Source organism: Diadema antillarum, unplaced genomic scaffold (genome assembly GCF_040938485.1).
Source record: "Diadema antillarum isolate AM-2024a unplaced genomic scaffold, OU_Dant_1.0 seq00000180_RagTag, whole genome shotgun sequence".
NCBI lineage: Eukaryota > Metazoa > Echinodermata > Echinoidea > Diadematoida > Diadematidae > Diadema > Diadema antillarum.
The window spans coordinates 313,330-335,428 of NW_027271247.1; the positions used below are offsets into that span (position 1 = coordinate 313,330).

At 39.9% G+C, this 22,099-nt stretch overlaps 2 protein-coding genes across 2 annotated transcripts; one reads left to right on the plus strand and one right to left on the minus strand.

Moving 5' to 3' along the window:
- Positions 1-684: 684 nt before the first annotated feature.
- LOC139728447 (uncharacterized) lies at positions 685-6,155 on the minus strand. Its single transcript, XM_071639387.1, has 7 exons — positions 5,676-6,155; positions 4,729-4,845; positions 4,143-4,256; positions 3,283-3,399; positions 2,705-2,796; positions 1,840-1,955; positions 685-1,346 (listed from the first exon to the last, which is right to left on the minus strand). Exons 1-5 carry the CDS (start codon positions 5,839-5,841, stop codon positions 2,708-2,710), a joined length of 603 nt encoding a protein of 200 aa, XP_071495488.1. The 5' UTR covers positions 5,842-6,155; the 3' UTR covers positions 685-1,346; positions 1,840-1,955; positions 2,705-2,707.
- A 2,581-nt stretch (positions 6,156-8,736) lies between these two features.
- On the plus strand, positions 8,737-15,307 carry LOC139728453 (uncharacterized). The gene is made up of 2 exons (XM_071639394.1): positions 8,737-8,841; positions 13,570-15,307. The coding sequence occupies exon 2, from the start codon at positions 13,583-13,585 to the stop codon at positions 15,305-15,307; it is 1,725 nt and encodes a 574-aa protein (XP_071495495.1). The 5' UTR covers positions 8,737-8,841; positions 13,570-13,582.
- Positions 15,308-22,099: the final 6,792 nt, after the last annotated feature.

A 22,099-nucleotide genomic window follows, 5' to 3' on the forward strand; every position in this document is an offset into this window, starting at 1 on the left:
CTTACATGCATGGCAGACATAATTCATGATCATTCAGTTGGGTAAAACTCAATTATCAGCTTGCTCATCAGAAATAACATGCAAAAAATTTACTTAGCCACACGTCTGTCTCACATTATTGTTTTTTTTTATATAATTATACATGTATATACGTTCAGGACTCTGAAACAGATGCAAATTAATTTTCTACGCAGAAACATCCACACACACAAACATGGATTGTACTTGTTCACACAAATAATAAAAGGTGTATTGTCCTACAGACTTAAATGATATTCAAGTAGTACTATGAATATCATTTCACTTCCAATTATATATGCTGCCATTTTAGTGTGCATAATACACTATGATTTCCTCACGATATGAGATCACAGTACATAGAAGAGAAAAACAAAACAAAACAAAGAAAGTGAGTCTTGAGACAAGGCTGCATTAAAATGCAGCAATATTTATTTCAAAATCAATCCATATCTCACATCCAAAAAGAAAAGAAAAGGAATGAACATGTCCTTAAATACAATGGTAAAATTTCATTAAAAATTTCTGAATTTACAGAATGATCAAGATGTCTGTGGTAAAATAGATATTATTTAAATTCATTGATAATGAACATGTCCTTTAATACAATGGTTACATTTCCTCGAACATTTTTAAATGTACAAATCAAAATGTCTTTGGTTAAATAGATATTGATCTAAATCAATTGTTAAACCGATTTTAACATGAGAAAATTGTACACAATACAGTTTATATTGAAAAACATTCTGAAACATTCATCAGATGGAAGTAGCTTACAGCAGAAGGCAACTTCCTCCTAATATCAGTGAATCTCTAATAACTCAGGTCTTAGGGCTAAAAAAAAAAGTACATTGTATGATTTGAGTTGTTATTATGTGCATGTTTGTGATTGTACTTTCATTTCGATATAACGGTAATATCTACGCAACGGTCCTACAGAAATCAAATCACATTTGGAAGGAGGAATAAAGCTGTTACATGTACATCTTTCACATGAAAAAATATGACAATTATTGTTAAAGAAATATCAAAGCTTATTATGATATCATAGAATATTTAATAGCTATAGAATAGACAAATCATAACATGGCGAATTGTGGTGGGGAGATAGTGCGGAGTGATAAATTATCAAAAATTTGAATACATAGACGAAATTGCTTTTGCATGCACAAACAACTGTAGGCACCATAGGCAAGCAATAATTAGTGAGAAGTTGGTCAGAGCTGACATTTTGCTGGGATGGAACTGATGGTGCTTCATTGTTCAATTCTGGTACAAAGTGTGTATTGGTATCTCTTGAATGCAGTCCATGTCCTTGGTGATGCCCACTGGAAATGAAGAAAACAAAAAGGAAAACAAGATACATATGGTGCATAGATATTACATTTGTTTTATCATATTTATCAAAAGACTGAATTTATCATTTCTTTGAAAGGACAAGATGTCATCCAGCTTACAACTCATGGTGGATCCATGCGAGGACATATGGGGTGTAAGATGCCCTTATTGTTTTTGTTTTTTTGAACAAAATATCAACAGAGAAAACTGGAGGACGTGCATGTGGTCCCCCCCCCCCCCCCCAGACACACACTTTACAGAATTCCTGGACCCACCACTGACAACTGCAAAAAAAAAATAATGGTACATATTAGCCAGGATGCTACATTCTATGCTTGTGTATAGTTGATGTCATTCTTTTTATTTGTTATTATATGACAGCAATAGCATCATTTATTCCGGATAATGGTTATTCCAACAAGATTGAGTCAGCAATATCTGGTTGGGTTTCCCGATTAGATTAAGTGCTTTACAAACACTCACCAGTGAGAAGTTGCAGGTCAGAGATGACATTCTGCGGGATGGATCTGACGGTGCTTCATTGTTCAATACTAGCATTGGTATCTCTTGAATGCAGTCCATGTCCTTGGTGATGCCAACTGGAAATGAAGAAACAAAAAGAAAAACAAATGCATATGGTGCACAAACATTTTATTTGTTTCCATCATATTTATTGAAAGATTGACTTTATAATTTCTTTTACTAAGATTAACCTTTTAATAGCACAATTTTCAGGTAGCCCTTTGTAAATGTCCACAAACAAGAATTTTTTTTTTTTGCCCAGCAGAGATCGGACAGATTGGTGATCTGCATCAATGCAAAAGCAGTCAAACGGTACATGCATCCTCATTTGAAAATTGCTCATAGATTATCACTCAGCTTGGAAGGTCCAGGTACAAATGGCAGACAAGCTACATTCTCCAGTTGTGTGTTAGCCATTTGCTACAATATGACAAGAAGGATAACATGTCATCCAGATTGCAACCAGTGGTTAATTCATGTGGGGCACATCAGGTGTAAGATGCCCTTTATTTTTGTCTTTTTTTTAACAAAAGAAATAAACAGAAAAACTGGAGGACGTGCGTGTGGTCCCTCCTCCCCCCCCCCCCCCCAACTTTCACAGAATTCCTGGACCCACCCCTGACAACACAAACACTGGTACATGGTAGCCAGGATACTACATTCTTTGCTTGTGTGTAGTTTATGTCATCCTTTTTAATTGCTATTAAAGTGTATAAGACAGCAATAGCATCATTTAATCTTAATTACTGATGGATATTCCAACAAGATTAATGCAGCAATATCTGGTTGGGTTTCCCAACAAGATTAAGGCATAACAAATACTCACCAGTTAGAAGTTGGTCAGAGCTGACATTGCTTCGTTGTTCAATTCTGGTACTGGTATCTCGTGAATGCAGTCCATGTCCTTGGTGATGCCAACTGGAAATGGAGAAAACAAAAAGAAAAAGAAAATCCACATGGTGCATAACTATTACATTTTTTTTTAAATCATATTTATTGAAAGATTGACTTTATCATTTCTTTCAAAGGACAAAATGTCATCCAGATTACAACCCATGGTGGATCCATGCGGGGTCACATAGGGTTTAAGATGCCCCCCCTTTTTTTAGCAAAAAAATTAACAGAGAAAAACTGGAGGACATGCGTGTGGTCCCCCCCCCCCCCCCCCTCCCCAATTTGCAGAATTCCTGGACCCACCCCTGAAAACTGCAAAAAATACTGGTACATGGGAGCCAGGATGCTACATTCTATGCTTGTGTATAGTTGATGTCATTCTTTTTATTTGCTATTATATGGCAACAATAGCGTAATTTAATCCGGATTACTAAGGGATATTCCAACAAGATTGATTCAGCAATATCTGGTTGGGTTTCCCAACAAGGTTAAGTCTGTACTAACACTCACCATTGAGAAGTTGGTCAGAGCTGATATTCTGCTGGGGTGAATCTGACGGTGCTCCTTCATTGTTCAATACTAGCATTGGTATCTCAGGAAGGCAGCTGATGTCTTTTTTTATGCCAACTGTAAATGAGGAAAACAAAATATACATAGCCTATGTTTATTTTATTGTTTCTATCAGGTTTTTTTCAAAGATTGAATTTATCTTTTTTATATTAAGATTAACCTTTTAATACCACAATTTTCAGAAAGCCCTATTTCAATGTCCACAAACAAGAGGGTTTTTTTGCCCATCAGCAGAGATCGGACAGACTGGTGATCTGCATTAATGCAAAAGTAGTCAAACGGTACATGCATCCTCATTTGAGAATTGCTCATATAAATTATCACTCTGCTTGGAAGGTCCAGATACAATTTGCAGACAAGCTACATTCTCCAGTTGTGTGTTAGCCATTTGCTACAATATGACAAGAAGGATAACGTGTCATCCAGATTGCAACCAGTGGTTGATTCATGTGGGGCACATCAGGTGTAAGATACCCTTTATTTTTGTCTTTGTTTTAAACAAAAGAAATGAACAGAAAAACTGGACGACATGCGTGTGGTCCCCCCCCCCCCCCCCCCCAACTTCACAGAATTCCTGGACCCACCCCTGACAACTGCAAAAAACACTGGCACATCGTAGCCAGGATACTACATTCTTTGCTTGTGTGTAGTTTATGTCATCCTTTTTAATTGCTATTAAAGTGTATAAGACAGCAATAGCATCATTTAATCTTAATCACTATTATGGATATTCCAACAAGATTAATGCAGCAATATCTGGTTGGGTTTCCCAACAAGATTAAGGCTTTACAAACACTCACCAGTGAGAAGTTGGTCATAGCTGACATTTTGCTGGGATGGATCTCCTGGTGCTTCGTTGTTCAATTCTGGTATTGGTATCTCGTGAATGCAGTCCATGTCCTTGGTGATGCCAACTGGAAATGAAGAAAACACAAAGAAAAAGAAAATACACATGGTGCATAAATATTGCATTTTAAAAAAATCATATTTATTGAAAGATTGGCTTAATCATTTCTTTGTCATCCAGATTACAACCCATGGTGGATCCGCGCAGGGACACATGGGGTTTAAGATGCCCTTTTTTAAAACAAAAAATAAACAGAGAAAAACTGGAGGATGTGCATATGTTCCCCCCCCCCCCCCCCCACCAATTTACAGAATTCCTTGACCCATCCCTGACAACTGCAAAAAATACTGGTACATGGTAGCCAGGATGCTACAGTCTTTGCTTGTGTATAGTTGATGTCATTCTTTTTATTTGCTATTATATGACAGCAATAGCATAATTTAATCCGGATTACTAATTGATATTCCAACAAGATTGATTCAACCATATCTGCTTGGGTTTCTGAACAAGATTACTAGTAAGGCTTTACACACACTCACCATTGAGAAGTTGGTCAGAGCTGACATTCTGCTGGGATGGATCTAACGGTTCTCCTTCACTGTTCAATACTAGCATTGGTATCTCTAGAATGCAGCTGATGTCCTTTTTGATGCCAACTGTAAATGAGGAAAACAAAATATACATAGTGCATACATTTTACACTGTTACTATCCTATTTTTTTTTTAAAGATGATTTTTTTTTTAAAATTAAGATTAACCTTTTAATACCACATTTTCAGATAGCCCTATGTAAATGTCCACAAACAAGAGTTTTAACTTTGCCCATCAGCAGAGATCTGACAGACTGTGGTGATCTGCATTAGATGCAAAAGCAGTCAAGCGGTACATGCATCCTCTTTCCACAGTCAATTGCATGTGCTTATGAAGAATACAAAAACATTGGAAGTGAGGCACAAAAATATCATTTGCTGATAGGCTTACAAACTCTTTTGTTACGTATAGGGCACCCGAATGGGGTCAGTAAGCCAAAATTCTTTAAACTCAGCCTTGCTGGCTACACACATAGATTTTCAGTTTTGCAGCAAAACAAGGCATTATGAAATTGGAAAAAGTAACTAACACAAAATACAAGCAGATGTGACACAGAAAAAGAAAAGAAACTGATAGAAGGTCTAATCTGTTCATTAAAGTTTTTTTTTTTGTAGGCATAACACAAATAAACATGAATTAAGGCTACACAAGTACACGCTCATGTCTTTATTGTGAAAACTTGGTATACCAGGTTGTGCTGTCTATGAGTTGACACCATGGAAACCTTATATACCAGGCACTACTTCATTGCATTCATACAGTATGGAGTAAGCTACTTCTAACATTGCAGCACAGTTATGAAGTTATTAGAGGCATTGAATAAACACACACACACTATATACTGTCCATACTTTTTACTACAAGTATGTATTCGTTTGTGTGCGCACAATCTTACCTAATTTCGCCAGGTAAATGCTGTCATCATCGTCATAATCAGAAGTATCATCTTCGTCACTGCTGTCTGCGGTGCTTGTGTTTCCATCATCGCTACTGCTTTCAGAATTCTTTCCCCCATACACAGCAGTAACTGTGCCTTTCCACAGTTTCCTGTGCCATCGCATTGACACACAAACTCCAAGTCGTGGGAAGCATGCCCTTCCTGAATTTCAGCTGATCATCAGCTACGGTATTCCTTGTACCATCTTTGTCCCAAAGGACTTCAACATCTGTTGGTTTCCCTGAGGACAAAGAGCTGTAACAAACAAAAACAAAAACATTCACTACAAGTGTACTAAAAATATATTTTTTAATTTTAGCAGAAATGTTTTACCTCAAGCCTATCTAGTGGTCTATTTTTACATTGATCATAAAAATGCAAAAGCACAATTCAACTCATATTATAAACGGATAGAGGGCGAAGATCCCCTGTGCTTATGGTACTACAAAACTACTCTCTAGAATGTGTGGGCACCTATAGCCTAGCTAGGCTAGATCTGACAATTGGAACATTGCATTAAGACCTCAATTTATATATCTTAATTGTAGAACATCAACATATTACTATTAGATATCACAGGAGGGGCTTACTCAAGTACTGCCCTCTGGCCTGTTAACACACTAAAGCCTTCATTGCAGTGATTTCAATGGAGACTTGGCACTCACAGCGACATAAAAATGCATGCGATAAAAATTCATACTCAGTACCGTGTGCGGTACCGTACAAAGCATTTGCAGTTGGCTAGATCTCTGAACAACACACATGTATTTATGGGCCAGCATAATCTAATCCTACTCCTAGAGTCCTAGGAATCCTAGTATCAGATGAATTTACAGACGTTGGTAATTTATAATCGTTCATTTTACTATAGCCAGTATAGCCTATACTAGGCCCTTCTACTACTAGATCCTTGGCTTACATTGGCAAATTCACATGAGATACATTACACTCAGATTTGGGTGTTTTTCTTTGTGTGTGTTTGAAAGCTTGGGGCTCAATCGGCCATAAAAATATTATAAGTAAGTAGAACCTATCATCAGAACTCTAGGGTCCTACACTCAATGATGAACCAGCGATTAGCGGCGCTAAATTGTTGGCTGTGACTACGACTCTACGTAGTTAGACTCGTCTAGTAATCTCGTACTTTTTGTGGTAATTCCCAAACAACTCACCCTGAAGTGTTAACAGTTTGGCATTGCCCACACCCACTACGTATGAGGTCCGTATATGGACCATAAGCACATAAAGCCAACTCAATGAGATCATTGTGAACGTTGTTTTCTTCTAGATTAGTAAGGGTCTATGATTTTAAACCCTACTAGAGTATCCATTTGTACCCACATATTTATCTATACACAGGACTACACCTAACAACACGACGAAATATTTGGGGAAACCCACGACAATCTGCGTATTTATCTTGACAAGTGACAATCTTATGGATAGAACTTGCTTGGGTCTGTTCATTTTAATTGAAATCGCATGATTTCATAGCTACTCATAATAAAACTCACCGGTCCTGGGGAGGGTCCAGTTGACGCTCCATCGTCTGCTTCTGCCAGTTCTGGCTGATCCGGGGCGCGTGTTTTTTTTAGACGGCACAGATTGGGGAAACTAAAAATTTATCGGGGACCCTATCCCTAAACCTAACCCTAATCCTAATCCTAACCCTAACCATCAAACCCTAACCCTAACCCTAACCCTAACCCTAACCCCAACCCTAACCCTAACCCTAACCATAACCATAACCAAAAACCCTAACCCAACGTTTTTCCCATAGGTTTAACACGCGCCATGCCCCAATCTGTGCCGTCTTTAAAAAAAAACGCATCCGGGGCGATACGACACCTTCTCTGAACGCGACTCGAAGTTTCGCGTCCACCCGAACCGACGTATAGCGATACGTCGGTTCGGATGAACGCCTTCAGCCAATTCGCGTTCAGGCAAAATGACGTATATCAAATTTCTCTGTTAAAAACACAAAATCCGGTTCCAAAATTTTGTGAGTAGAAAGAGTGTGTGCTGGGCTTTCTTAAAACGGCAAAATCTGAAATTCGAAAAATTTACCGAATTTTGACATATACGACGGTTCGGATGGTCGTCGACGAAATGATGGTAATAATAATAGTGATAATAATAACAATAATAGTAAAGATAATAATTATAATAATAATGGCAATAATAATAATAATAATAATAATAATAATAATATTGACAGTAATAATGATAACAATTATAGTAGCAGTAATAATAATAATAATGGAGTTCTTGAATGTGCCATTATATGTCACACAGTGACACTCCTTGCGCAGAATGGTGACACCTCTTTTTACATTGTTTCGTTTTGAAAGAGTCACGATTGAAAGAAACCGCATAGACTAGTTGCTGGAACAAAAAAGTTTTGAGTTCTGTAGTGAATCCAGTGTCAGTGATATTGCGTCCTATATCAGGTGGCCATACTGACATTTTTCATGAGATCGTTGAGGAAAGAGCGGTGTCAACAAGATTGTTTTTATCTATGATAATGCTTATAAAGTTTGATCCGGTCTCACATTGAGTGATATCGATAAGAGCCTATAACTTATGAAAATAAATACATGAGTTCGTTCGGCTATGAAAGACTGATAAAAACATATAGCAAACGTAATAAAACTTCCCCAAGGAACATGTTGCATTGTAAGTATGGCTCACTCCTATACAGTCCACAGTGTACTCTTATCCTATCTAAACAGAGCACATCGGTTCGTGATGCTCATAATGGAACGTATTGGAGCGTTTACGGTCACAGAACTCTCGGTGCATAGAGTTCTGTGGCTCTTACGGCTCTGATGGATGGAGTACATCGCCCTCTAGTGACAAGGTCTGTCCACTTGGGATTCCCCTGACCATTGACGTGAAGTATTTCGCAATGGAATCACAGGTTCCAGACTACTAGACAGTACTCAATAGTTTACGTCAAGTTTTGTGGCGTGCGCGTGAACGGGTACAGCCTAACCAGGGAGGTGGGAAGAGACGTTCAGGGAGTGCTGCACTGCCTGGAGCCTCTGTTTCGGTTTCCGAAGTCAAGAATAAGTATTCTCAATTTCATTCCTCGCAGGATTTGATTATCTGTCCACCAGCTAGGGTAAGTTTACACTGACTGACAGGAAATGCAACAATGCTGTTTAATATTAATTCGATGATGACTTATTAAGTGCGCTCCAGGGTCATGCACTTTAAAATGCTGCACAAGTTGCCTACGATTTCTGACGGTAGACATGGCGTGGGTATATATCACGAAAATAAAGCGGTTGGCGAGGCAGGGGATGGAAAGACGGTTATATCGCGTTACTGTTTTACTGTGACATGTATGTAGGCTACTCCCTCTGGGGATGTTGGATGGAACGAAACCACTCATATTCAAGTAATGTGCAGTTTAATGTTTCCAGGTTAGCATGCCTGTACAGTGACGGGGCCTTAACCCTAACTAGGCCGGGGGGGGGGGGGGGGGGGGGGGGCCTCCGAGCCCCCCCCCCCCCCCACTTTCCGCGCGATGTATTGCTAACGCGAAAAGCTATCGCCGCGACGTTTCATGACTTTTTTCTTTCGAGTCTCCCGCATCTTTTGACACCAAATTTGCGATGCCCGGGCGCGCGGTTCCGAAGTTGCGCATAAATACAGTATGTACGTGCATGTCAGACCAAAAATTGCTCAAAAACGTGAATTCGTGTACAATTTCAATGCAAACTGTGCTTACAGGCAAATTTCATGAAAGCATGATTATTTTGGGGTTTTATTGATTAAAATCAAATAATAACATATTTTCTTGTTCGGAACAATGTCGCGGACAAGTTTCATCGAAAAAACAATGAAAAACATAAAGTTGAAAAAACAAGAAAATTCATAAGAAATTCAAAAAACAATAAAATACTTAAGACATTTTTTCTAATGGCGCACTTTTTTTCTCTCATATTTGCTCAGGACACTAAAAATAATATTTACACAAAAAATGTGCCCATTTTGAGCTTTATTTAGTGATTTATACCAAATTGTCTGATTTCATGCATCATTATGCATAAATTAGCATAATTTAGCATAAATGATATCTTTTTTTAAAATTTAACTTCGTGGTACTTTAGATTACATCACAGGCAATGTGTGTGCCAATTTTCATCGCGATCGCGCGGTCGACGGCCGAGATCTGGAGGGGGGGGGGGGGGGAGGGGGGGGGGGGGGCCTGGGAGCCCCCCGCCCCCCCCCCCCCCCCGGCTCTATGATCTACCTAAATAGCCCGGCCTAGTTAGGGTTTAACTGCACGTTGTTACTTGAATATGAGACCACTCTGAAGCAAATGATTTTCACACAACGATAAATATTTAATGTACTCTTGAATGAATCCCACGAGGATTGGAACAATCATCCCCCAGCATTCCCACTGATTCCCACTGACCAGTTACTCTAAAGCACCCCTGACACTTTAGAGTGGGAGAGCGTAGCACCACTAAAGACCATTAACTTTTTTTTTTTTTTCGGGGGGGGGGGGGGGGGTACATGTATTGCACTGTAGTTGACCACAGAATAATGTTCATCATGCACTGTGTCAATATTGTACAGTCTGAAAAATATTGGTCTTTTTGCCACCCCCCATCCCCGACATTTTCAAACTCCCTTCTCAGATTTGGATATTACATTTTCAAATGATAAGATCACTTAGTGAGTAAATCACGCAACCACTTATGAATTTAGTTTGTATTTTTTTTTTTTTTTTGGGGGGGGGGGGGTGTTTTCTTATGTATGCTAATTAGTACATAATGCTCCTACACGACCAGCGCCACGTTTTGAAAAGTGTGTGTGTGTGGGGGGGGGGGGGGGGGGCAGGGGGCAGTTTATATTTCTGGCGCCACTTCCGGGTTTTATCAGCTAACAAGCAAAAAAACAAAAAAACCAAAAACAAACAAACAAACAAACGAACAAAATGAAAACGAGAAAAAGTAAGAAAGACGTTCAGCACATCCTTTATACTGCCACTTTCGGGTTTCAAAACCGCCACTTCTGGGGTATAAAGTGTGTGTGTGGGGGGGGGGGGCAGTGGTCACACTCTATGTATTCCTTTGTATTGTGCAAAAAAAAAGTGTCCCCCCCCCCCCCCCCCGGCGGTTCCGCCGGCCCTGTCCTGTGAGAGTACATAATTATGGCATTATGATATTTGGCACCCCTCCATTCACTGCTCTTTGTCTTGGCCAGCCCTAGTTATTGAAGGTGTCCGTTATCCCCCTCACATCAATAGCTAAAATTTGCCAAATATTCCTCTCAAGACTTAAGGTGTGCATCAGATCGTTCAGTTCTAACAATGCAAAAGCTCCCTCGTGTGGGCGGGGAGCAAATATTTCATACTGTATTTGTTTTACACCATTGTAGTACTGGTTGTGTTTAACATGTCTTTGTTTTGTGACATTGTTGAAAGGTTACGAAAGAGATCAAAATAGACCTTGGGCTGACTTAGTTTGCTACTGCGATGTCTAGTACAGTTGTGATTGATTCATCGCGCGGTACCCTTTTATAATGTTATTGACAAGGAAACGTGCTCGTTGGCGAAACGTTGCCTCGCGCCGTGTATTATACAGTTAAAGACTACTGGTGGGCATAAGTTTGGAATGCTGGCAACACGTTAAACAATCGTTGGTACAAGTTACCGATAAGTTATCGAAACATCGCTAAATATAAATATGTACAAACGAACAACTCGTTATAAATGCTCTATAAATGCTCTCCTTTTTTTGGGGGGGGGGGGGAGGGGAGGGAGGGGTTGGGGTAGAGGGAAGACGTCGATAGTTCAGGCCATGCCAACGTTTTAGGTTTTTGTGTGTTTTTTTACTGTGTTTTAATAATGGTTTGTTTTTTGTTTTTACATGGCAGACACTGCCTAAATCCGTCAAGCTGTGATAAGCTGGACCAGTGATCAGACATAAGCCACTATGGCCGCGGTGCCGGTTTTCAGTTGAACAACACGGGGTGCACTTTTGCACCTAATCATAAGCAAATATTGCAGTCTAAGGAGCATTCCCCTGTTGACCTATTCTGGAAAGCACAGGGGTCTGAATTCACAAAGGTATAGGCCTAGATCAACTGATTTAGTCTGTGGATTGTGCAACCTCAATTACGTGTTATATGACACATCACAAACGATAACAGACATTGAATCAAAGCATACAACTTCTTTTCATTATGATTATGCAGTGTGCCATACAAATAGTATATAAACTTACACTGATCCGCATTTTGAAGGTAGACCCGTCTAGCTTGTTTAGTCAGGCTACCAGCTCGCCTATAGTATATACCTTCTTGGTTGTCGGGCCATATTAGAGTTCGATAAAAAAAAAACGCAATGCAAAGGGTAAATCTGCCATAACTGCAATGTATATCCATTTCAATGTACACTGTATAGTTACTATGGGTTTTCCCGATTTTATTGTTTTGTTATTGAAATAACAAAAGCATTCATTTTCGTAAATCTGCTCAGGCATGGCAATACCTGGCATGGCATGGCATGGCAATAATTCAGAACCGTATTTCTTTCCTTAAAATTCACTAATATGGCAACCAATCGCATCTGCGCATTCCAGTTCTTTGAATGCGTGCGTTTTCAGCAATGGTTATTCAACTTTGTCCCCACCTGTCGCCATCTCTTTCCGAGTACTCAACATTAGATTTGCATATTGGCAAACAAGTTCATTGAAAGAAGCTTTCAAATCGAACTTGTTGGTAATGTCGATTAAAAAGTACACTACTTGTACTGCGTTTTAAACTGAACGTTAAAAACGTCTACATGTGGATCACACATGTAAATAATTACATTTCTATGTAAGATACAGATCATGAAGCAATATCATGATTATTTTGGATAAAGATGTCAAAATATGAAGATTATAAACACAATATGACGATCTTAATGGAAATTAGAATGTAAATTAGATACAGAAAAACCATGTGATGACGTCATGATGAATTGGGGATTTTATATCGAAGTTAACGTGACATATTTATAGCAAAAGAAAAAAATCTGGATGTTCAAATTAACAAAAGATAAAAAGTATTAGTCACATTCAATGATCAGTTGGATATATTTACGCTTTCTTATTCATAAACATATGTACGTGGTTTTGAGTGCTTGAGCCCATCGCATTCATTTGAACACACAAACTCGAAATTGAATGCTTACATTTGAATTTGAATTTATTTTGGTGCCTAACAACGAATTGGAAATCGTTTGACCAAAGTCACCGCTTCAAGGGTAGCCTCTTCAGTGTTGTCACTGCTCTACCAGAGGGCCCTGCTATTATTATTACCCTAGGCGTTCATGCCAGGTACCCGTTAGATTATGCACCTATAGAGAGGGACACAGTGGGTAAAAACATCTTGTCCAAGCACTGGGCCTGGGCGGGATTCGAACTCGGGTCCTCCGATCAGGAGTCGGGGGTCTTATCCACTATGCCACAGCGTCCCCATTATTGAATGGGAAAACAACACACGTGACTTGTAGAGGCTTAAAAATCACTATTGTGATATACTGTACCTCGCTATTAAGTCACAGTATGTATGTTGTTTTTCCAGTGTACATGCTAAGGTCAGTTTGACATGAAATCTTCCTCAGATTTTGTGATTGCACACTCTGGAGTGTGAAAATAAGCCGAACATGTGAGAAATTGGAGTGATGATCAGAAAGAGCAATAATCACGTGTTCATGATCAAATTGATGCAATTGATTTGGTATGCTACAACGTGTATGAGGTAAAATGTTCATTAGCTGCGTATGCTGATTTCAGTCCATTAAAGTAATGCTGATGTCTTTTTCATATCATACTGTTTAATACAGATCCGATATCATCATGGCTTGCAGCTTTGGGGCAGAACTGAACCTTTGTGAAGCCAAGGGATGTCAACGGGAAGCGGAGGCTACCTACCTTGTTAACGAACCAAAGGAACTTTGCCAGGAGTGTGCGCAAGTCAAGACAAGGAAGGGGGCTGTCCGGTTGGTCGACAAAGAGGGCGTGTGGTACTGTGAAAAGCACAAAGGGAAGCGCGCCGAAAACTTTTGCGGGACCCACCGCATCGCCGTGTGCCCACCTTGCATCGTTGCAGATCATCAGAGCTGTAGCTCATTAAAGGTTGTAGAAGACGCGGCAAAGGAGGAGAGAGGTCGCCTTGAAGAATTGTATGCCAAGGGGCTGACAAAGAGGGAAGAACTGATGCGAGCTGATGCTGCGGTCACCAAGGCAACAAATGAGATGAAAACGCATCTACAGCAACAGGCGAATGCAATAAAACAGCGATGTCAGGAAATGGAAGAGAAGGTGCGGGGTTATGCACATGAGAAGAATGTGGTCATCGATCGAGAAACGGAGAAAGAAGTGCAAAAATTACGATCACTACAGGAACAGCGGAAAAGAGCGAACCATGAGGAAATGGAAGAAGAGATTAGTAAGATTTCAGAACAGAGAGACGAGCTCCTGAGCAAAATAGATGAGGTCGCCGAAGCCATTAAAGGTTTGATTATCTCACCAACGAAAACATTTATAAAAGAAGAGCATGGCTTTCTAAATGAAGGGCTAGCCCTTGCTGAAAGCACTCTCACCAGTGATAAATATACATTTACAGAAGGCTCCATTGCGCAAAAAACTCTGCTTGAAATTGTCAACAAGATTACTGATACTACTGATGTATATCGCGCGGTTAAATGTACCAAAGGCGTCGAGTTTTCGGTTGGTGATTCACGAGATGTAGGGAGAATACATGGCTGCAAAATGAAGATATGGCGTTTTAAGAACAAGATCGATTTACCCGATGTCATCAGAGTGCCGCGAGTAAAATTCTTGTCTTTCGAGGAGGTAGCTATTCTGGATTTGACGACAGCAGAGTTGTTCCGTGTGAATCTCGAGTCCATGAGAGTGACAAAGGTTGCTGGAGATGTGGCTGACGTAGTTTCTATGACAAACGGTAAAATAGCTATCATTGATAAGAAGCAGGCATGCATTCGTATCGTCACAAGCGAATGGGACCACCAATTTAGTATTTCCTTTCCACCAGGGTGCATGTCTGTCCCTGAGAAGGCAAAACTCACTGTGGATGCAGACAGCAACCTCCTAGTAAGGATCAGTGATCGACAGATAATCCACGTCTTCGACCCTGCCTCCGGAAGAAAGCTAAGGTGCATCGCGATCCGTCCACCCTTACGGGAAATTCACGACATGATCGGGATAGCTTCTGGGAATATTATCGTGAAGAAGAGACGCGCCTCTTTCATCACCGTAAACTCAGAGGGCGTTCTAACCAATGGCACTTTACACAATGATCATTGGGAGCGGGCCGATCTTGCTTTGGACAGAACAACAGGCACAATGTACTGCGTGTACTTGAACAAGAACACTAAACGCGTTAACGTCGAGGTTGCACAACCGGCCAGCGAATGTAACAGGGAGTATGTCGCTGGATGTACCTGGTTACTTGACCCGAGCAAAGCCTCTCACTGCGATGTCTTCAGTGGTACTAGTCTATGTGTTTGCAACGGCAACGGACTATTTATATTCAAATGTCAACATGTCTGCAAGCAATGAGACGGCTTTTAATGTCGAGTAATCAACACTAAGCTATTTTGTGATCAATTGAACTTCGATATACATCCAAATTACATTAACAAATACATGTATGTCAGAAAAATCTAAAAGATTTGCGACAAGTTCTTGGATAAGATACATTGCCTGGAGGTATCTCACGAAGACTTATTGCTCAAATTATTGCAAAAATGCCTTTTCTTTTATTCCAGATAAATTGGTAACAACAACAACAACAACAACAACAACAAAGAATGCCAGATGTTAAAGAATGTTTACAAAATGTTCTTCTTTAGATCCAGAAGTGTTGAGCTATTTGGTGCTATGAGTAAGTAGATTGGTGACTGCAGTTTAATTTTTTTTTCATGGCAGATCCGCGGACAGATCCTGTATAAGGGGACCGAATTTGGGCATTTCACATTTTCGTCTTCTTGAAAACGCATCGTCAAATTTGTCACCAAACTTTGATTTGATTCGATGTGATTTGATTTATTGGTCCTCGCAGTATCACTGTACATACATGTACATGTGTACACTTGGCAGGCATTATCACAAGGGTGATCTAATATTGTACAGAGGACACCATGCCGGGGGGGGGGGGGGGATCGCCTAAAACCCCACATTAGATAATCTTTTACTATATCATTCTATAAAACCCGAAATGCTCTGAGTAAATGCAGTTTTGACTGTACTTTGAGTGTAAACTTTCAAGTTTGAGTATACACGTATACTTTCAAGTTTGGTTATGGCACACCCAGGGGTTGTCCCCTTTGGGAAAGTTTTGAGGGCTTTGAAATTGCATGGTTAGAATTTCTACAAGCTTGCAATGACAGATATGTGTGATAGAATTTACAGATTGGGACCATACCCCCCCCCCCCAAAAAAAAAAGGAAGAAAGTGCTATGTTATTCTCAGGGAATTGTCTGCAAGAGTACCATGTGGAAGGTGAATCTGCGATAATCGGTGCTAGCGCTAGACCACTGGGTCTCTTGTTTTTCTAACGTACATGCATTGCTCATAATTTGTTGTAGTTTGAACTTTTACTGTCATTTATTGGCTTCCACTGCACGTTACATCATTTGCATTTTAAATGTGCAATCGATATCGGCTGATTTCACAGTACAAACCGTCTTTATACATAGTCACCTCTGGCTTGTTGAGTTTCAACATTTTGGGCCACTTCATGAACATTCCCACAAACGGGAATCCTTATTGACCTGCGTTCGTGATAAATGTGTTTATATACATATCAGTATAATAGCTCACGTGAAGAAAGTATTGCCACATGGTGAAAATTACTCATTTTGTTTGTAAATAACTTTTAATTCCTGTAGCCTTGTTTTCTTTGAAGTCATAGAATAGTGACCGACATTTGCGTATAAACTGAATGTGCAAAGTTTTTACATTTTACTTTTGATTTTCTACTGAGTTCTTCTTGCACAAACCATGGTTAAGGTATCCAACGAGAAAAGCCGACATATTGTCGACCTGGGGGCAGAGGGGGTTTCGTTGGCTCAGATTGCTGAATCCTTCGGGTATAGTACGCCGTAAAACGATGTAGGTGCCTACAGTTTGTAAACGCCATGGGGAAACAGACTTTAGTGACAAGTGACGGGGAACTGGTGGAGGTAGAAAGATCACGCTTTGGGATATCAGTACATATTATGCGTCAGATTCGTATGAACCGACTCGAATCTGCATGTAGTCTGGCGGTGTGTCAGTATCTGTCGAGTCGGTGATCTTTCTGTCGAGGACGGGAACATGTAAGTAACGCCGAATATTGGGAGATCAGTGCTCTCGCTTGTTGCCATCCATTTAACACATCTTTTGCGACGTGCATCTGGCACCCATAATACATGTATCCTGAGATGACAATGCAACTGTGAACATGGGGCTGCCAAGGTGGACCTGCGGTACTATAAAATGTTTGACGATAATGGCACACACACCTCTGGACGTCCACTGGTGGCAGTGGTGGGCGATCCACTCTATCTTTGGGGCTTGGGACAGCATCACCAAAGAAAGACTGCGTGGTCTCTTAGCGACTCCTCCAAGCAGGATGCGCACCATCATTATAGAAGACGCGGGTACCAGTCAAAATAGAACTTTATGAACTTCACGAATACGTGATAAATTACTCGTGGCATGTTATGTGCCTGATAATAAGATTTTAAATCATGTACGACAAGTTCATTAAAACAGTTCTTATTTTCATGTCATAGATTGCCTCCTGTGCATGTGTCTATGTTACAATACTTTCGGCAAGGGATTTTATGTAGGGCTCACACCTGTAAATATAATGGAATGTCCCTGACCGCTTCACAAAATCGTATCAAAGATACCAAGATAAATGAAGGAAATTTTTGATTAAAAATCAGAAATACAGTTTGGCAAAAAACAACAACAACTGAATAACTACAGATATTGAGTATATGAGACGCGCTACTGAGTGAGCCAAATCACCACTCGTTTAGAATGTGTGACCGGTATGGGGTGGTTCAACAACAAAAGACTCATTAGGGCAACAACCCCTCTCCAATTACTTCATTGCCCACGTACAAAAACCCGCTATAGTGACCGAACCTTCTCCTTCATTGCCCCCTCCCATGCCTCATCTATCTGTCTATTGAATCACTTAAAATCCTTCTCAAAACTCATCTGTCTAATCAGTTGTATTTCTTTTTTTTGGAGGCACACACAGTCGGTTATTAACTTTTTTGTATCACTATATCACATGTATTATTTTCTCTTCTTCTTTTGTGACTGTAATTTTGGTTTTGCATTGTCCTCTTATTTTGTTTTCTAGTCTTTTTGTATGAATAGCACCAGTAGCACCAGTATAAAGCGCGATATAAATGCAATTATTATTATCATTATTATTATTATCATTATCATTATTAATATTATTATTATTGCTGTAAATGATTCCTGGAAGCCCGTTCCCTTGGGAGTACTTCCTCGGCGATGGAATGACAGGGGAAGAAAGAGGATATGTGTTATTTGGGAGAAAAGGAAGAAAAGAGTGTCATCTGTTTAATGTGTTTGTAAATGTCGTGCAGGTAGTACTTTGAGGATGAAAGTGTATGTATGTACAGGAGTGTATTCTCAAGTGTTTGTATTTTGTGTGTTTGTTGGTGTGTGTGTGTGTGTGTGTGTGTGTGTGTGTGTGGATTCATATTGTACATTTTATGTTCATTACTTCTGTGTTCGATACTAGAAATAAAGGAAGTTGCTACAGTAAAATCGGTGTGCGTGGAGAGCAGCCAATCAAGGAATCAAATATTGTCACTGAAAGTAAACAAAAGTGCTGTTCATGTGAAAGTGGACATGTAATCTTATTCCTGCAGATCTTTTGTGTCTCTGCCAAATGAGCACAGTTCAGACGTTTAATGTCATCTGTTGCTTTTATTAGTCCAGGCTAGAAGGCACCTAACCTTGTTTTTTGATATATACAATGTTTTTTGATGGTTTCTTGTCAATTCGAGGGTGCTGATTCCAAATCCGATTGATGCCACTCGCGTAACCTTGAGCATTTTCGGCAAAATGCAAAAATCCAAAATGGCCGCCAAATATGCTAATTTGGCCGTGATAATCAGAATAAGGCGCATTCTATTACCAATTATTCCGCCAAACTTTGTACATTTCCTTTCCTAGAGTTACTCCATCTGTATTTGCAAGAGAATTTTCATTTCATATAGGTTTATTTGGTATTTAAAGCTCATTTTCAATTCAAAATGGCCGCCATTCCTATGATCATGTACAATACGAATGGTAAAAAAATGCATGGAAATATAGAACAAATTTACTGTATTTCCAGTCCCGTACCTACGCTGTTATAAAGTGCTGCGTGTGCAACGCAAATATATAGGGTGCCACTTACAATAATATATAGGGCCTACATGTATTTTTATTCTTCAAAATGGTCGTCACTCTTATTCTGTACAATATGAATGGCAAAAATATATGTGGAAATAGAAAGCCAATTTGAGATATCCAAAAACAAGGTGAAACAAAGAGATCCTAATAAAGTTGTGGCATGTCGCCTTTTATCATTAGCACTTTTTTGGATATCTCAGCCATTTGAAAACCAATTTTCATCAAATAAACTTTGAATCCTTCTTAAAATTACATGCTCTTTCATATTTCATAATAGGCTTTTCATTATCTCATTTAGGAATGTTCAAAACATGAATCCCCTCCTCAACCAGTACTGTACAGTCCCTTTAAGATCTAGTGCTGATCATATATCTGAAGGATGTTCTTAACAAAAAGTTATTCTTTAGTGATGCAAAAGTCCTTATTTACCAGATAAATTAGGATTATTACTAGGAATTATGAATGGTAACCCTTATACGATGTTTAACACAATTTCTTACCTTTTATTTTGTTTCATCAAAGAATATAAGTGCACTACAGATCACGCAAAAAAAAAATCAATATACCATCCTGTTCTGCATGCAGGTTGCATGTAAAAATGTAATACTCACACAATATTAACAATCTAGATACATGGTATTCATCAAATAATGTTGAAAATGGAGGGGACGCTAGAAAGCAAGGCTTCTAACATGTATTTCACTGAAACCATTATTAATAGGGTACAGAAAAGGTGCAAGGAATGGGGGGGGGGGGGGAGTCCTGTGGTGAGTTTGAAATGGATCATAACTTCCATCACTTTTATATGATATCATTTAAGGGTACCGCCTTGATGTTATAGAGCAAACTTGACTTTCTTCTTGAATTAAAACAACAACAAACACTGGTGAAGGTATAAACAAAACTGTCCTAACGCAAAACCTTTCAAACTATTCAAAACCAAGGACCAATGTGAAGTACCTCTTTCGGTTCTGTCACACTTCCCATGTGTTTATTATATGTACTTTGACATCATGAGGTCATTCATTCTGGTCTTAAAACCAAAACTGTTCTTTTTTATTGTCTTCAAAGATCTCTTTAATTTGATGTTTGACAGCAGGAGACATCAGCCCCAAATTTGCAGGATTCTAGGGCTAAAGATGCATATCAGTCCTGCAATTGCCTTAGTTGCAACCACATCTGATGATGTTCAGCACTTCCATGACTTCCTCATGGGTCAGAGGGTGATTATTTGCCATAGGACCAGGATGAAAGCCCGTTGACGCCGTCTGGCTTTGTTGCCATGCCAGAGACAGTATTGTAGGTAACTTGGATGGTCCATGGCCTCGGACCAGCATCTGCACCATCCGGTTTTGGGGTCAAAGCTGTCAGTGATGGGGAGATGGGGGAGGGTGATCTAGATTGGCTTGTGGGATTTCAGACACATTGATGGCAGGTTCCGGGGGGGGGGGGGGGGGGAGGCATTTCATGAAGCGTTTTGTCAGATATATATATATATATATATATATATATGACAAACTTTTATAAGCCGAAAAACCATTGCATCTGATTGGCTGAGAACAAATCTGTCAGACAAAACGCTTCATGAAATGCCCCCAGGTCAGGTTATCAGGTTATCATGATTGGAAGCCAAGATCAGGGTATGCGTAGACGGCACTGGGGACACTTGCCATCCTTTCCTTCCAGCGTAAGGAGGGAGAGTGATTGAGCACCAGTTAAGGAGGGTAGACTTCCTTAGCCTATGCCTGCCACAGAAGGCTACCTTGAACATATAGCGTTGGCAAGATGGTTGCTAAGATGGAAGGCATGGGCCTAATGGTAATCTTGTAAAGGTTGAGGCAAAGTCTCCAGAAGGAGAATTACTCCTCTATTGTCTTGGGATGGGTCAGTACTCGGCTAATGTCATCTAAGGACCTTCTATGAGACGTAAGGGTAAGATCATCTGCACGAGCAAACTTCCTTCATGAAGTGATTATCCTGTCACCCTGTTAAAAGGAGTGTAGTTAGTTTATAGCCACCCTGGAGGAGGCCATCATTCAGAGTCCTAAGTCAGTTGGTCTGCGACATCCTGAAGCTGCAAGTGCTGAAATTTAAGGACAAGCAGTGTGTTATAGCAAGTTGATATAGCACTGCTTTCAGAATGAGGCAGCACTTTAGAAATCTTAGAGCCTCCCTAGACATCATACGCAAAGACATTCACTCCGAGAAAACTGGTGGTAAAATCCATCTATCACGAGAACAGTGAAGCCTTTCACCTATCATGGCTACATTTAGGCAACAATGTCAGCATGTCTATTGTCAGATAGCTCTGTGGATGGTTGCTGGTAAGGTTGGGCTTTGGATCTTCTGTAAAGGAGTGCTCAAGCAAGTCCCCACGTCTTTACCTTCTTTCTATGGCAAGATCATCGAGTGACCCCTTAGTACCTTGTAAGGCAATTGCAGGATTGCAGGGGTCGCGGTCGGGCAGGGCTGGGCAGCAGCAGAAGTGGGGGCAAACAGGTGTAAAACAAACCCCTTGACTAGTATGGACTCATCCCATTATATTCATAATGAATCACCTGCATTGTACTAACATTGGTAAATATTCAATAATTCCACAATTCATCACTGAAGGAAAGGTAAGAGCAGTGTACTCATCTCCAGACACAAAAATGTGTCAATTTTACGGGTGCTGTTCGTTATTCCGAAGGTTCGCTATTTTGAGGGTTCGTTATTCCGAAGGGTCGTCAATCCGAAACACACAAATTCCCTATACCTAGAGGTTCGTTAATCCGAAAATTAAAAAGAGTTCGTTAATCCGAAGGGTCGTCAATCCGAAACACACAAATTCCCTTATACCTAGAGGTTCGTTAATTCGAAAATGAAAAAGGGTTCGTTAATCCGAACATTTGTGGCGTTATTCCGAAGGTTCGTCATTCC